This window comes from Bemisia tabaci, chromosome 10, assembly GCF_918797505.1.
Source record: "Bemisia tabaci chromosome 10, PGI_BMITA_v3".
Classification (NCBI taxonomy): domain Eukaryota; kingdom Metazoa; phylum Arthropoda; class Insecta; order Hemiptera; family Aleyrodidae; genus Bemisia; species Bemisia tabaci.
This window is the reverse complement of record NC_092802.1, coordinates 35,181,415-35,199,474: the sequence shown is the minus strand read 5'-3', so window position 1 is coordinate 35,199,474 and position 18,060 is coordinate 35,181,415. Positions and strand designations below refer to the sequence as shown.

Sequence of the window (18,060 nt, the reverse complement as noted above, 5' to 3'; positions counted from 1 at the left end):
ACTTGCCAGATCGTCGCGGAATTCCCGCGCATCCCCCGCGAATCCGTCGAAAACTCCCCGATTTCCCGTACCAACCGGCAACAACGCCGCGCACACGATTTTTCTCGCGTCAAGACGCCACACGTCAACGTTACAGAATCGGGTGAGTTCTCGCGAATTTCCCTTTCGAGCGCGGCCCCGAATTCGGAAACTTGGCAACCTGTTGGCTTATTGAATGACGGTGCCTAAATAAATAAGTACATGTTGAATACGCCGGGAAGAAAATGAATCTCGATAGGGGAAATTCGATCCGATTTCCATCCTGCCGCCCCCCCCCCCCGCCCCCGTCCTTTGCCCGGCGAAACGAGGCAGAAAAGTGGCGGGAACGAGATCCGGGCCAAAGTTCGAACGTGTTCCCAGCGTTGCCATTCATCAACCAACAGAATTTCGATTTTATGCCTAAATTCGAGGAACCGGCAACGTCGCACGTAAATATGTGTCGCGCCCGGCCGAAATAGAGGGAAACGAAATGCAGGGGAAAAATGAGGGTTGCAATCATTCCATCTCTTTTTTCACGCCTGTTACTCTTTTGCTTTGTTTACGCGTCACGGAGACGGAGCAATGCAAATAGTATGAAAATAGTATGGAAGCGAAAACGAGAATGATCCTTCAACTGTGGAGATTGGTGACCTCCTGGTTTTCTCGTTAGTTTGTCCGATTACAGCCGAATTTGGAATACAAGTTACAACTAATAGTGAACATATTGAGTACAGCTAATTTCCTTGGCTCATCCATACACGGAGAAAAAAACTTCGTGCGTGGGACCCGAAGTTGAAGTCATATGGATCTCTGAAGTTTTTGGATCACGTATCTAAAAACTTGAGGTCTAGCTGCCGAAGTTCGGGTCAGATATCTGAAGTACTTCGATGTATACCGAAGGGTTCGGGTCACACATCTGAAGTACTCCGGTACATACCGAAGTGCCTAGATGTCCGACCTGAACTTCGGCAGCTGGACCTCAAGTTTTTAGATACGTGATCCGAAAACTTCAGAGATCCATATGACCTCAACTTCAGGTCTCACGCACGAAGTTTTTTTCTCCGTGTATGAAGCATTACTTGCTGAGCCGAAGTCCTGTGGGGGAAGGAAGAAGAAGAGGAGTATTCTGTCGTAACTCCTTCCATTATTTTAAGCATTTTTGCAGTTTCATCGGCGCACAGTGGAACAAGCTAACAGAAGAGGTCGGACATGATCTGTTTGGCTAAAATTTCAAATTTTGATGTTTATTTCGCCACAAATTCTATTTCAAGGGTTGTCTCTGAAAGGAAATTTTTAAAAATAAAAAAAAACAATGACACCACTTTTAAACATTTTTGTCTCATATTATCAAAAATATAAGTCTCCGGATTTTGTCCGACCTCCTCTATTGACTCGATCCATCGTGCGGCGATAAGCAAAATATTTACTGACCAGTTTTCATTTCTTTTTTTGTTTCATCTGATTTTGGACCTAACCTAACCTGCAAATTATCCATTGTTTGCATGTTGGTCATGCAAATCACGAAATGATGATGACGATGATGATTTTTTAAAGTTTTTATTTACTTTCTTCCAAAAAAAAAAAAAAAATGTTTCATATGAAAATGCTAGGCACCTCGCAGATATTTTAAACGGGATTCCAGTCGAATTAAAAGAAATTATCCCTCGAGAATGATTTAATAGATGTTTTCTATTCGACTCGAACTAAGGTTTTTACGAGAGAGCGAGGATTTCGTCGCTCAGTTCGACGTCGAAGCCCTGCTCCACATTTTTTCTCGCCCTTTCATCTCCATCCATTTTTTCCCTGCCGAGTGACAGATATTGCGATCGCTTTCGTCATCGGGCTGTGACGGAGCGCTGTCAGCTTTGTTTTCGTCACGTCGAGCAAGGGGGTCACGGGGGCACGGGGAGATGGGTGGGAGGGGGCCGGGGGGTCGCACAGATCAAAATTCTAATAACGCCCGGAGATATTGTTCCGGCAAAATTCCCCGGCCTCCTACTCGATCTTCTTCGGTAGGCGAGAGGTAGTTCGGGGAGGAGGGGTGTTCCACCCTTCGCCAAAGATTTATTAAACGGTTGTCGTCTGGAATCGAGGGTGGGGGGGGGGGCGATTTGGGGCAACGGAACGGGTAGAAGATGCTATCGTAAGGCTAGAAAAATGATCAAGATTGCTTGCACCTAACATTGAGTGTTAGACCTGTCCTGATCATTTTAGGCGAAAGAGTCTATTCCAAATCCAGGGTGTCTACAAGTCAGGAAAGTCCGGAAATAGTACGGATTTTTTAAGGGTGGTCCGGAAGAACTGAAAAGTGCGGAAATTCCGCAAGGAGGTCCGGTATTTTTTTTAATTTGTTATCATTTTTGTCGCAATTAGAGCGAGAAATTAAATTTTTTGAAATTTTTCGAATTTCGTCAATTGGAGGTACTGAAAAAGTATTGAAATTACAGCGTTGAGGAGGTACTGAAACTCTTGGGAATGTACCAGAAAAGTACTGTAAAAGTACTATTTTTCGAAATTCCCCCCAAGTAACAGCTACTAGTTCTGTAACTAAAACATCTTGCGGCTAACTTGTCACTAAACGCGCCGTAGTACACAGGCAAAAAGTCGATTTGGCCCCTAAAAATCGAGTTTGATGCGCCACATGGCGGCTCCTGAAGCTCCAAGGTGAGTTCCGAACACTGGGCGGAGCCCCTCACAGTCTCAACCAACGGCGATATACTGATTCAGGGCTCGAACAAATCATCTGTGCTTGCTCGTCGCGAACACACTCACTAACGAAGGTCGGTGAGGTATGATTCATCCTTTTGTCACCGAATCGACAGTGGAATACGGCTGCGCTGACGACAGGACGACTGCATATCGGTCGGCGAAACAAAGTGCTCGTCGGGCTGGAAACCGGGCGAACGGCGGTGGAAACACCCGGATTTCCCGTCGAACATCCAGGAAGCGCCGCGGTATTTAGCGCCGGGTCACCGAACTCAACGTCTCCTCTGCCGTGCTAAGGAAGAACGACGGTTAAGCACTCAGACGTTGCCGAATCTCCATGCACAAATCACGAATTTCCGGCAAAATGCGTGGATATTTTTCCTTGGATTTTTCCGAGAATTTTGTTCGTACTTTGATTGGATTGCATTTTGCAAAAAGGAACCGCTAGCATTGCAATGATGCTAAGATTGTGCAACTTCATCCTTTGCAATAAAATTGCGGAAATTGTGAAAAACTGTGAAATTTAGATGGTAATTTTTGTCTTAAATTTACAGTTTTTAGCGAGTAAAATAGAAACTATTAAGGGATAATCGGGTTTTTCCTCCAAGACAAAAGAAGTTGCGGGAGGTTGTAAATTCCGCCGATTTTATTTTTCTGGAGTGTAAATTCCGCCGATTTATCATTCCCCCGATTTGTGAATTCCGCCGATATGACGTCCACCCAAAATGTAAATTCCGCCGGTCAATGTTTTTGAAACAGGATTTGTAAGTAGTGCAAATTTGCTTACCTCTATGTCTATGAGTTGAAGTCGGAGAGGAGAGCGTAGAAAATAAACATTTAGGGTGTAGAGAGCCCCACGTCAAAAAATAAAACATAAAAGAGACCCATGTCGTAAGAAGACCAACAGTTTTTCACTTTTTCACTGTGCTGAAACGGTATGAAACTGTTTTAACAAATTTGAAACGGTCTTGGTGAATTTTAAATTTCATTCAAATTTCCCCTTCTCACTTGTCATAACGGACACTCTCGGCTCCATCTTTTCGGCTACTGAAGTCAGAGTTCATGTACATTTCGCGTTCCGTCCCAAACCATCCGCTATCAGTTTTACTGATATCATCTAAGTGCAACTCTTCGGCTTCGAGCGCAGATCTACCTTCAAACAGATAACATCTTAACTTGATGCTCTTGCCGAATATGAGTGCCGTTCCAAAAACATTTTCCTTTTCCTCCATCGGCGGAATTTACACTCGCTCGGTGGCACCTATCGGCGGAATTTACACTTTCGGTGGATGGAAAATCGGCGGAATTTACCCATTTTCGGCGGAATTTACTAGCGTCCGAAGTTGCACAATCTTCGCAACATTGCAATGCTAGTGGTTCCTTTTTGCAAAATGCAATCCGATTTAAAGTGTGTAAGAGTTTCAAGGGAAAATATTCATAACTTTCTGCAAGGATATATATTTTTCGAGAGGAAATTCGGCAACATTCGAATGCTCATACGGCGTTTTTCCTCGGACGGGAGTGCTCTGTGCTGTCGTCTTCGGCAAGAGAGGTTTTCCTCCGCCGCGATTGATATTCCACGGATCGTGAGAAGTGTCGTTTTGATTTTGGCGGCACTCGCGTTTTTGTGTATCAGATGAAAAAACTTAAGTACATCTCAGCGTTGCCATTTAGAGATTGCTCGCTTTTAGCAGTAGCTCATTTTTTTTCTTTTTTTTCTCAACTTTTAAGGTAAGATAAGACAATGCTTTATTTGGTTTTAGTGCACAATGGCTTCAAAAATGCCCTGGTAAAAATTGGCGATAAGAGCTGCGTTTCAAAATACCAGAGGGATTCTTACAGCCGGCTAAAGAAGGCTACAGAAAATCATATAGCTGGCTGTAGAATGCGGAGAAAATCATACGGCCGGGCCATACGAAGCGATAAAAAATTATGCAGCTAGGCCATAGTTCCTATCGCCGGGCTTTACACTTTATCGTCTGGCTGTTGCTTTTTCGCCATCGATTATAAAAGGCTATAAGAAATTGTGTAGAAATTCGTGTGCTTTGGAAATCATTAAATTTGATACGGAACCACCTTAATATTTACAAAACACACATTATATTTTCCTTTAATACATATTTTTGTTCATCAATTAAAATGAGAATGATCGATACAGTATGTGCAAACATTTCAAAATCATGAGTTGAATAACGCTGACTCCGCCAGATTACGAGTAAATATTAGAGCCTAACACAAAGCGGAGCGGCGACGCACTGGCGCCTACGAACCTAACAGGGATACTTCACGCATTGCGCAACGCGTGAAGTATCCCTGTTAGGTTTGTAGGCGCCATGCCAATACGTGTTTCGCGCTGGCTGCCCGCCTGCCACGGCACTTGAAGCAACTATTTCACACCAGAGGTATTGCACAGTATCATACGAAACTGAAGGCGCTCTAATATATTAGTAATGGCAGGCATCCATCAACAGTACGGAGCTTTCCTCGCAAAATAAATCAAGATACTACGGCCCAAAAAGAGAGCAGTATTCCAAAAACGCATTAAGTCCTAGCATCCGTAATTAGTAACGTTTAGCATACACTTTATCGCCTGGTTGTTGCTTAGTCGCCATCGGCTATAAAAGACTATAAGAAATTGTGTAGCCTGCTATAGAAGCTATTGGAAATCTTAAAGCCGGCCGTAGGTCAATGGTATTTTGGAATACAGATTCTACTGCCAATTTTTACCAGGGTTAATAAGCGGATTTCGTTTTGATTCAAGCAGAAATCCGATTGAATCAAGGGTATTTTTTTCCCGTCAATGTTTTCAAGAGTCTGGACTCTAGATCCAATGTGGTTTTTTCCAGTGCAATGTATCATAGCGGAAAATCTTGTGTGCAGATTTTTTTTCCCCAAAAATTTTTCCAGGTTTTTTGTTCCAATCGAATTTTACATATCCTCATCTGTGATTTAAGACCACATCTCTTTAATTCTGATCATTATAGAATAAGCTATGCAACGTTTTGTGACAAACGAAGTGATGCGATCCTTATATGTGTTGAAAGCTTCGAACCAGTTTTTCTCAAAACAATGTATTTTGACCTTACGGTACACTTTTCTCAGGGTCTACTCGATGGATTTTCAAAAACTTTTTTTTGGTTTTTCTCTAAACATTTTTATTTAATTACATAAGAGGATGTTGACTCATTTTCTCCTTTAAATGAAAAAAAATTACATTGAAGGCTTCATTTGCTTTAGTACGCGCGTGTAGAATAGGAAAATCTCGCCTCGCACCCCCGCCCTCCAAAAAAATGTTTACGTAAAAGCAATCGTAAATTCGAAAATAAGGTGATAAAAAATTTTAAAAAACCATACCTACTTTCATTTCATTAAAACTTTTTTTTCACGGATTACGGCATTTGAGATTGATGTGGCACCAAAAATCACCTACGATGACGTAAAATATCCCTATGTCCAGGATTACAGACGTCAATGAGGAAGTGATGATAGGGAGTACTTAACTAATTTACTACTTAACTAATGGAATTTTGAATCCCACAGAGGGAGAAAAAGTAAAAGCTCTGACGGTATGTGAACTTTTTTCCAGATGAGCAAAAAGACGTCGACCGTTAGTGTCATGACATCATTCGAAACCTTGATTGCCTGGAAAAATTTGAAATTGCACTACGTAATCGAACATGCTTGAATAAAAATGAACTATCTCCACTGTGACATGGGCTATTTCATTCAAATATTCTTTAGTGTTTTAGGGCCTAAGTTACAACTAGATAGTTCCTTTTAGTGGCGTGGAGTGCTTTACGACGTATCGATTGATCTGTCATTTAAACCAATGGAAAAGGATCGATAAACAGGGTGTTTGCAACCAACACCTCAATAATCGATTCTTTGCCTTAGCTTCAAATAGGAAAATATCGACAATCGACCATCGATCATTCACGCCACGCCACCGGTTTCTTTTGATTTAAAAAGTCCAACCCCTACTTTTTGTGTTCCGATATGTAACGTGTGTACAAAAACTTACAGAATTAAAAAATTAAATTTAAAATCTGGGCACTATACATTTATTATAGGTGTTTTTTACTTACATAGCTTAAAGCTTTTTCGGCTCACCCCGAGCCATCATCAGAGCTTCAGAGCTTTGCCACAAAAAATAATAATAACTATAGTTTTAAGCTATGTAAGTAAAAAACACTTAAAATAAATGTATAGTGGCTAGATTTTAAATTTAATTCTTTAATTCTAATAATGGTACTACTCTTTTTGACCAACTTTTCAACTGAAAAACCAATAGAAAACCAAATAACACACAATGAACCACTAGCCAAGGTACAAATTTAAGCATGTGATACATGTTTCTCGGTTAGAATTTCACGCGGAACACAATTCTCGCATCGGAAGTTATTGAGATCAAGTCCAAACTATGGTTTTCACGTTTTTAATTTACATCGGTTACGGGAAAATCGCACTGCGTTTGGCGCAATGCGAGAAGTATTCATGTAGGCTTGTAGGCGTTGATATGCGTGTCACGCCGAACGCACCGTTTGGCGCAATGCGTGAAGTATTCCCACAGTCTTGCAGGCGCTAATGTGCGTTTAACGCCGGCCGCGGCCGCTCTGTGTTTGGCGCGATTATTTGAACTCGCGTTAGAATAATCGCCCATGCTGTGTTTCGACGCCTGCCGTATGAGCATTCCAACGTTGTCTCGTTTCTCCCGATAATATGTGTTTTCCGAGAAAAGTTAGGAAAGTTCTCTATGCTTGCCTTTTTAGATTAAATGGACCATTCAACAAGGTACGAATTTAAGCACTCTGGTGCATGATTCTTCAAAATTTCATGTAGAACACGATTCGCGCAACGAAAGCTATTGAAATCAACTCCTAGCTACGATATTAACGTTTTTATGGTACATTGGTTACGGGAGAATTGAATCCCGATCACAAGAAACGCAACTCTACTGAGTCCAATCTCGTACTACAGCGGTTTCGGCAGGCTTCTCAATCGAGCACTGTTCATTTCCCACCCTGTGTTGTTAAAACTATAAACAATTTGCCATAGCTGAGTCGAAGTTTCAAGATTTAAGCTGCCAGATGCTCACATTGCAGAGACCATCATGGTAACGTTTTGTGCGTGATTTAACTCACGTAGATCATTGTGTTTTCATGAGCGGGAGGTTTGAATTCAGGCGTCAAGAAACATTTAATATCTTGGTTCTTCGGACTTAATTTCAGTAATTTTCGTTGGGTGAATCATGTTCTGCGTGAAATTTGGATAATGACATATGTATCAGAATGCTCAACTTCGTACCTTGTCTAGTGGTCCATCATGAGTATCTTTTAAGGACGGGTGCGATGTTACGACTGTTCGACGTTGATTTTAAACAATTTACTGTTCGTAATAAAACAGCCAATGAGCATTCAAGAGTTGCCAAATTTCCTCCGATAAAATGTTAATTATTAAGGAAAGGCATAAACATTTTTCCTTGAAATTTCCAGAAACTTAAGCAGAGACTGCTAGAAAAATCATCTGAAAATTCAGAAGAAAAATATTCATAAGTTTACCAGAAAATTCGTATTTTATCGAAGGCAATTTGGCAACGCCTGAAGGTTCATACGGCGTTTTTCCTGAACACGGCAGCATAATGAGCCGTTGATTGTATCAGTATCATCGGTCATCCGCCAGTTTTGCCCATGGGTGTAAGGAACGGAGGATCAAAGTAAAATGAGTGTTCTTTCGTCCAAATCAATGAGAATTGATTTATTTTAAAATCATCAAAAAAATTGAGAAAATGAAAGAAATCGGGCTTTATGATTCTGCATTACGAAAGGACTTCAATCAGTTTCATGTCGGTTGCTTTTACATCGGTGAATACGGGTTGTAATTGCCGAGCCCAGACCAGTTCCAACTCCAGTCCCATAACTTTTCGGCCTTTTCATCATTTTTTCGTCCAGGTTTTGCTGCTCTGAGGGGTTTCGCCTTGTGGCAGTTGCTGAATAACAGTATTCGCAATGAATATTTTAAGAAAATAGAGAACGGATCGTCGCACAGTGGATCGAGTCAATAGGAGAGATCGGACAAAATTTGGAAACTTTAAACGCTTATAACTCCGTTTATACAAAACTTTGAGGTTCTGAAAGTGGCTCCATCGGTTTTCTCGTGAAATTTTCTTTTGGAAGCTCTCCTATAAATTTAAAATGTGATGAAATAAACATCAAAATTTGCAATTTTAATCAACAATTTCCTGTCCGACCTTTCTAATTGACTCGATCCACTGTGCGTCGTTCCCCCCCCCCCCCCACGGAAGAACGTAACTACATTTCAATGTTGCCAAATTTCCCCTTGCAAATTGCATTTTTACCAGGGGAATCTTGAGCATTTTAACTGCAATTTTTACTGATTTCTCTTCTGATCTCATGCATAAATGAGAAAATATACGGACATGAATTGCACGGATACAGTCTAGCAAAAATGCGGATTGTGCGAGTCGATTTTGCAATCTTGGAATTAAGTTATGTTCTTTTGTGCGGGCTATGATGAAATTAGCTTCAAGAGAAAATTAAACACAACGAATCAATAGCAAAAATGTTTGGCTTGTGCATGAAGGAATCAAGTCTCTGTTACGGTTACCTTCAAGATGCCACCAAAAGCCAATTATTTATCACGTTTCTGTAAACTTTACTGCAATGACTCAGAGATATTCTATCCACCAACCCCCTCTCTTGCCGTTTTCGTTTTGGGTCGCAAAATTGAAATATTTATTCGGAAAAAAAAATTAGACACATTTCATTGGCCATATCAACCATGGACCGATTTTAACTCTGGACGAAAAAGAGTTCACAGAGAGAAATTTCAAAGCAAAAGTTTGGTTAATATGGAAAGTAAAACTTAAAGTAACCCTAACCTCCCCTTGACAATTTCAAGAGAAAATGTCAGCTAGTTTTATTTAAGAAATTTAATAAAAGCGAGTGGTGAATACCAATGTTGCAATCGGAGGAGTGCATTTTCCCAGTCTTTCCCTTGTTTTCTGCGCTAATTTTACCGCAAACTGCATCAAAATCAACACAAAACTTGTGTTGGGTTGTGTTTCACTTCCCATATTAACCAAAAGTAACACAAGAACACAGATATTTTTATCAATGTGGACGAATCGTCCAATAGCCCCTAGGACCGCGGCTCGTAATATGACACCACAGAGGCGGATCTAGCAATTTGGCAACATCGGATTTCCTCCATTTAAACCTATGCTAAATAATCGATTCTTGCCCCCGGCCCCTTCAAGAATCGATGCATTTTCATAGGTTTAAGTTGATAAAAGGAAATGTTGCTAATTTGCTGGATCTGCCCACGTGACGTCATGTAATTGGGCTAAGGTTCAAGTCCAGGGTGTCTAAAAGTTCGGAATTTCCGGACAGTCCAGAAATAGTACTGATTTTTTGAGGGCGATCCGGAAGGCCTTGTCCACACGAGCGCAGTTCGCGGAACTTATTCCTCGAACTTGCTCAGTTCCCGGAACTTATTCCTTGAAACGAGGCATGCTGTCCACACGGGTTCGTCCGAACTGGAACCGGAACTTCAATAAAACTGTACAATTATTGCAAAATAATAGATTATTATGACCGCCAAAGTAACAAAAATAAATGTCAAGATCATATGTAAAGGACGTGAAAAACAAAAACAAGCAAATTCACATCAAAAGAAACATATTTAGAAGCTCGGAGCACGGGGGAAATTCCAGGTTTTGGAGGAATAAGTTTCAGCTCAGCAAAAAACTTGTTCCGGGAACAAGTTCCTCGAACTGAGTTCCGCGAACCGCGTTCGTGTGGACAAGGCCGAGGTACTGAAAAAGTGCGGAAATTCCGCAAGATGGTCCGGAATTTTTCTCATTTTTCGTCATTTTTGTCGCAATTCGAGCGAGATTTTCAGATTGCGGTCAAGGAAGGTACTGAAAAAGTACCGACTTTTTTGCGACCACATTGCGATGCGCACACGTAGACACGGTCAGCTATGCTAACGTTACTCGGTGAGGTAGTTTAGTGGCATTTGTATGATCATTATTTCACGACTGCTATGCTCCCTGACCGCTTTGTGGTCCACAAGCGCTTCACGTGTTAGGCGTCATGCGTTACGTGTGACTCTCATCTCATGATTTTACATAGTAGAGTAAGATTTGACTAGTCTAAATTGTTCACGTTATTCTTGCGAGGGATTCCATTTCCAAAATTGTCGGCGCTTGAACAGCTTTTTACGTGGAATTCTCAGAGCAAATATGTAATATGAAGTCTTACAAATAAATCTTGTCTTGTGGTCTAGTGGCGGTTTCACAGGTTCTTAGTTAATAGACGCATATGGTGTCATCCGTAACTAAAAATGCTACAGTCTCAATTTTATTTTGATTCCAATTGGTGGCAATGCGTGCTTTGCGTACATCGATTGATCTACCATTTAAACCAATTAAAAGGATCGATGAATAGGGTGTTCGCAACGAACACCTTAATAATCGATTCTATACCATAGCTTCAAACGGGAAAATATCGATAATCGATCATTCATTTATTGAATTTTTTGAAGGATAATTTTACTAAAATGTGAACTTATCACTACCACTAATATGCCGTTCTTAAAGCGTTTGAATTATCATCTAATAGTATAAAACATTATTATTACCGGTTACGGCTACCACTAGTAAGAGTTCAAATGGAACATCACTGCGATTTTGTAATCATTACCGCAAATGATTCTCAATCGAAAGTTGTCACGCACGTATTTGGCAAAATCTCTTAAATTTCCGGAAAGGGGCCACGCATGAAATTAGGCCTTCGGTCCCTCCTAGTCCCGCCTATGCTATGTGTGTAACCAATGAAGGATTGAAGTTCAGTAAGTAATATTTTGACCAAATTTGTTAGAATATTTTATATTTTCAGAATAAGTAATACAATTGAGGTAATGAAAGGAAGATGTTGTTTTATTCTGCATCGAGAAAGGATCTCCACTTGTTTCATGTCGGTTGCTTTTAGTGTGGTGAGAATGGGTCATAGTCGCGTTCGCCTATTTTCAACTTATCCCAACTCCAATCCCATAGTTCCTTGGCGCGTTTATCATCTCGTGCTGTTTTGTTGGGTTTCGCTTTATGGCAGTTGCTAATAAACAGTGTCCGTCAGGAATATATTCAGAATGAGAGAGGAAATAGATTAAAGAGAAAGAGAAAATAAAATAAAGAGATAACAGCTTCCAGGAAACTCTACCTTTACAGAGTCCAGTGGCGGTTAGGTGTTACAGAGTGCTCTAGTGCGCTGTAAACGCGGTTAATACATACGTAAAAGAAAAAACAACGGTACAATTTTTTGGCATACTCTTTTTTATAGAGAATTCAATGCGTAGACTAAGGAAACAGCGTAAAAAAGGCAGAGTTTTTTTTTAAAGGAGGGAGATATCGCATTTGATACTGGTGTCAAAACTACACTCGAACGTGATTTAAAAACTCTACCTTAAAAATCACGTTGATTAGTTTGTCTAATTTGGTAAGTGAATTATTTGGTCTTGTGACAGCAGAAATGCGATCTCCAAATTCGATAAAAATTACAAGTGGCTGAAAACATGGAACTGATCGATGCGATATATCGCATGTCGTTGTGACACGAAATATGGCGGCCATCGAATCATTTTAAGGCCACTCTCCCATGTAAAATTTCGCGAAAAACACTATGGTGCCCCTAGTTTTCTGTATATTTCCGTCGTACTCCAAGTGAAAACTGATAAGTGGGGATGTATTTTGGTTCTTAGTACCATACTCTGTCTCATGATCAACATTGGAAAAGAAAGTCGCTTGGATCTATAGAGTCCAGACTCTTAATAACACTAACAAGAAAAAATGCTCTTGATTCAATCAGATTTTTCCTTGAAAGGAAAAACAGAGCCTCTTGATTTAGGTGGATTTCCTTTAGATTTAGGCAAAAAGTCTGATTGAATCAAGAGTTTTGTTTCCTGTCAATGTTTTTAAGAGTCTGGACTCTAGATCCAAGCGAATTTTTTTTTCCGGTGAATACTTTGTCCCTTATTGTCCCTTATATCTTGCACAATAGGTCGAACTTACCTGTAGTATCGACCGGTCTCGTTAGCAGCTTTCGCGTTTAAAGCGCAGTGGAGGGTCGTTTGAGCTCCCTCTTCAGGTGTTCTTATGAAGTATCTCACGAACCGGCTTTCGTAGATTTTTTTGATCCACGGGCGTGCGGCCGTGTCCAGATGACGTGACAACTCTGTTGCGATGACCCCTGGGTGCAACGCGTAAGTCGTCACATTTTTTATACGTTTTTCTGAAATAAACGAAAAAGTATTGGACCAGCGTTTAACACAAAGTAACCAAGCCACATCAGGTATTGCAAAATTTAACCGGCAGTTTAATTTGTAACAAAGAGAACGTTCGTGCGGATTCCTTCGAAAATTTTAAGGAATTTGTTGCGTGCTGCGCAAAAAATTCACTGAAATTTGCTCAAAATTCTGCAGTACCTTTTTTTTGTATGAAATGAAATTGCCCAATTAAATTTAGCAATATCTGATGTGGCTTGGTTCCTTTCTACTCAAGGCGGTCCAATTCGTAGAATTCGAATAGGACCCTGATCATAAGGGATCATTAGACCATTTATCCGAAGGCGGGTCGGCTACTTGAAAAATCCTGGGCATGCTGCATGAGGTTTTCATTGGAAAAAAACACGTTGAATCTAGAGTCTAGACTCTTAAAAACATCGACAAGGAAAAATACTCTTGATTCAATCAGATTTAAGCTTAAATGAAGAACCAAGCCTCTTAATTTGAGCGGATTTTCTTTTGATCTAAGCTTAAATCTAATTGAATCAAGAGTCTTTTTTCTTTTCAATGTTTTCAAGAGTCTGGACTCTAGATCCAATGTGTCTTTTTTCCAGTGTTCGATGAGTTTGCGATGTGATAGAAAATAAGAAAATTCAGGTGCAATTTTAGCAACATTTTGTAGAACGGTTCGATAATCGATTTGTCGCAGGCAACTGGTGAAATCAGGCATTTTATCGATTGCCAAGGTAGATAGTCAAATTTCGTAAATTTATGACAAAAGAGCTATGTCTCTCTTACATTAGCTAGGTGAATAGTTCCCCGTAAAATAGCGGACGTGGTCTTTTTTATAATCACTGTATCTCGTTGCCATTTGCTTCGAATTTAAATTTCTAAAGCTCATTTTTTAGAGGAGGATTTGTTCTGTAATACTTTTTTTGGCTGAACCCTATTTGCTGCAGAGATGTCAAACCGCACAGCTTTAAACAATTTAAATGTGATTTTCTCAAAACTTAAAAGCGCGACATCCACTGTTCTTGCATATAAGGCTTCATATCTAGATGATAAGATTTAAGTAATCTCACTTTCCCACGTTATACATTTTATGTTAATGTAGTTTATCGTTAAATCATTTTGAATTTTAAGATTTTTTAAAGTTTGAGACGTATTCTTGTTTGCATACCAGTAAGGCGACGAGCAAGTTCTCTCGTGAACCAGATGTTTGCGAGCTTGCTTCTTCCATAGGCAACTCTGGGGTTGTACTTCTTTTTCAGCTGGATATCATCGTAATGCATATTCCCGCTGCCTATGAAATTACAGAGGATCAAGATGAGTTCTTTTACAGTTGAAACAAGTAACCGCATTTCTCTCAACTTTATGAAAGCTGTGAAATGGTATTTTTGTGTCAAAGATAGATATGTTCGCAGGCAATAGACAATCACTGGCAATAATGCGCATCGGCATAATGCAATTTTTAAGGGTTATGGTCTTCAAAAGTATGAGCTTGGCTTGAAGTGCCCTCATTTTTTGTGATACTCTACGCTTTGTCACGATGTTAGTTTAGTTGCCTGTCCGATCTCAACCCAACTAATGTCACGGAGTTTACTACACGCTCTTCTGAGTTTGCATATTCTTGCCATGTTTTTAAGGTTGGAAAAGTGTCTATTCACATTATAGGCAACATATCAGCATTCTAATCTTGTCCTTATATTTTTGAATTTTATGATTTTTTCTATTTATTCTATATATTCTACTTATTTGCTTACGTACTGAATATGTGTGCCAACGAAGCCACGTTTACGATGCGCGATGGTGCTGATTTAATAATTCTCGGAAGAAGTTTCAACGTGAGTAAATAGTGGCCCAAAAAGTTGACTGCAAACTGCATCTCTTGTTGGTCTTCCGTTAGTTCCCATTTGCACGCCATGACTCCTGAAAAATATGGAACGATTTTGCAACGTTGCAGACTTCTTGTTACACTTTGTCGTCTTTTTGGAAAAGTAGCCAACGCGGTCTCTCGAAAACCGCCTTAATTTTTCTTCTCCGCTCGCAGAATATTCTTAAAGCATTTATAGTTGGCTCTTTTCCTCATGAAGTTGTCTTGCCGTTGTTGGCATATAAAGTTGACACATGAAGTTAACTTGCTTCTCCAGAAAGAATGAAAAAGGAACGGACAGTTTGGAACACCGCAATGGAGACACGTGATTTCGCATTTTAACCATCGATTTATTGAAAATATTCTTCGAATCAATAATATTCTTAAAAACCCCTCTTCTTTGCCACCAAAGGTACCAACGGCTCTTAACCAAAGGTAAAGTGTAATTTCATGCATCTAGACTACTCTTGTTAAGTCAATTGCCCAGTCTTTGCCTAGACTTTTGACGAAATGCCTGATTTTACTATTTGCCTAGACTTTTGACGAAATGCCTGATTTTACTATTTGCCTAGGCATTTGACAAAATGCCTGATTTTACTATTTGCCTAAGTATTTGACAAAATGCCTGATTTTACTATTTGGCTGGGCTGCGACACATACATAATTATTACATACCTGCATTGTTTATCAGGTAATTGATTTTCTCCTCTGTGCGCATGATATCCGCGGCAAATTCACGAATAGTTCTAGTCTTTGACAGATCCAGATATCTGCACACAACAGTGCCTCTATCTTTCAATTCTTTTGTTTTGGTCAAAATGTCATCAGCAGCTTCCTTACACGTATCGATATTGCGACAGGCCATTATCACACGAGCTCCTACATGTAATAAAATTAGCAAAAAGCACGGGTTAGTAAAGCATTCATTGGGTCTGTTGCAAGGAAGAGATACAGCCGACTGAATACACTTTTGAAAAGTCGTTGAGCCGCATGTTGCACCTAATTATAAGACTATCTATCCAATTATCAATTGTATCTAATTATCTTGAAGGATATTAATTAAGCCTGATCACAAGTGAAAGCAGTTATTTACGAAATCAAAAAAGGTAGAGAAGAAAAGAGGTTTGCGTGAGATTCATGTTTTCTTGTAATCATGTTGTACTCAACTCTCTTAGTTGTACCTCTTTTGCAAAATTCAAGGGCTGTGACTTTTCCTATTCCAGTGTTGCTTCCTGTTATAATCGCCACTTTGCCATCCATCCTTTCCTCGCCTTTGTATTTTTTGTAGAATAGACTCATTATCTGAAACAGGAAAACAAATTATTCTATCTCATATACGATACTTGATAATTCATTATTTTTTTTACTTTTATTCTATTAATTATTTTATCGACTTAACCAGCGAGCTCATTTTCTCTATCCTGTTTCCTATCCTTATACCAGTCAAAGAACCACTCATTTGAACTGGTTGCTAATCGTGTAACTCGGACGAAAGCAAGGTGGAAGAAACCAAGAGTGTCAGTACCGAGGTAAATGACGTCATAAACCGAATTTTTCAAAGCGCCAATTTTTTTGTCAGTGTTCGAAACTTGCCTCTGAGTTTCATGAGCCATGTGGCGCATCAAGCTTGATTTTTAGGGGCCATTGAAGACTTTTAGGGGCCAAATTTGCAAGACGCAAGATGTAACAGAACTAGTAGCTGTAACTCGGGAGAAATTTTGAAAAATTACCAAACAGAAAAATTAGAATTTTTTTTTTTTTTTTGGGGGGGGGGGTAATTTTTTAGGGGCCACGTTGGCGCAAAGACTTGATTTTTTAGGCGCCAAGACCGATTTCTTAGAGGCATTTTGTGAGTTTCGAACACTGACTCGGTTAATATCGAACGTAGAAAGTTGCTGTTTGGACGGATATTACCATTTTTAGATAATCTGCAAGAATCGAGCATCAAAACACGATTCTGTGACCAGCGCAACTGACCCATTAAAAATTTATGAATTTCAGTCTAAAAATGTAGGCGAATTCTTACCCGCGGAATATGCCAATTTCTCCAATGTAAATACTCTCTGAGTCCACCACTGCTCCCAGATTTAGAACTGCTGGATCCAGAACTAAAACTGCCAGTTTTAGAAACGCTGGATCCAGATCCAGGGCTGCTAGATCCACACTCAACGTTTCCCAGGAACCGTACCAATAGCGCGAAAACCAAAACTGTTTTTAATCGGACTCTAAGGACCATCACGACCGCTAGTTTGTGACTAGACACACAATTTGAAATGTGCATAGACTGAGCATACGCTATGCCTTTGCTCCACTACCAGCATGACTCTATTAGCTGAGTCATTCCCGGCAAAAAAAAGTTATATCGTCATTGAAGTCTATGAATAACATAAAAACTCCCGGGATTCTTTTAGCTGCGTCATTTCTGCCTGAAAAATGTCTTTTATCATCATTGAATCGCATCAAGAACGTAAAAAATCCTTTTAACTCGTCGTGATTTCGTCACCTTCCAGCCAACGTATCACGTCGCATTCGTTTAAAATTTTCCGCCGCCATTTTATTTTTTCAAGGTGAGATTGTTGGCTGAATCAGTTTGAAAATTTTACCGAATTTTATCAATAGCACAAAGAAAATTCAACGAAATTCTCGGACAGCTTCGTTGAAAATTTTCTCTGTAAAAAAATAAAATGGCCGGCAAAATTTCTGAACGTCGCATGGCGCTTGTGATACTTTGGCCGGAAGGTATTAGCTGTAATGAGCTCAACCGCACTCAACGTTCGATAATGATCATGGTCTAATGACGTTAGACTAATTATGTTCTAGGAAATAAAAATGTAACGCATTTTTAAAAACCTTTTTTTAGGTCTCTATCCTTTTTTACAACCTTTTTATTTTTTTACCTATATTTCATTAGATTTCTGCACGCAACGCATTTTTGGAACTTCTTGTTCTGCCTGCGAAATGGTGTGGACCCAGCACCATTTCCCCACCTTGTTAAGACGCCATATAGATTTCAAAAAATCTAAAAATCTTTAAAAGTAAAGGACTCGTCAAATCAATAAAAACAGCAATAAAATTCATCCAAGTCGAAATTCTCAGCAAAATCAATCGGGGCACCACCTCAAAAAAGGGTATCCGTCACACAACTTATACTTACGCTATGTAAA

At 39.8% G+C, this 18,060-nt stretch overlaps 2 protein-coding genes across 3 annotated transcripts in view; one reads left to right on the top strand and one right to left on the bottom strand.

Annotated features, from left to right (window-relative positions):
- Positions 1-18,060, top strand: part of LpR1 (Lipophorin receptor 1) — a gene marked incomplete in the record, with an annotated part of 731,049 nt that overhangs the window by 192,513 nt on the left and 520,476 nt on the right.
- LOC109033679 (retinol dehydrogenase 11) lies at positions 8,450-17,245 on the bottom strand. 2 transcript variants are annotated; one of them, XM_072305526.1, is made up of 7 exons: positions 16,923-17,245; positions 16,078-16,198; positions 15,572-15,775; positions 14,791-14,952; positions 14,204-14,326; positions 12,812-13,031; positions 8,450-8,710 (listed from the first exon to the last, which is right to left on the bottom strand). In XM_072305526.1, exons 1-7 carry the CDS (start codon positions 17,175-17,177, stop codon positions 8,578-8,580), a joined length of 1,218 nt encoding a protein of 405 aa, XP_072161627.1. In that variant the 5' UTR covers positions 17,178-17,245; the 3' UTR covers positions 8,450-8,577. The 2 variants fall into 2 exon arrangements, with proteins under 2 accessions (XP_072161627.1, XP_018901943.2); XM_019046398.2 differs by lacking the exon at positions 8,450-8,710 and adding an exon at positions 11,617-11,858 and having other exon boundaries at positions 16,923-17,241.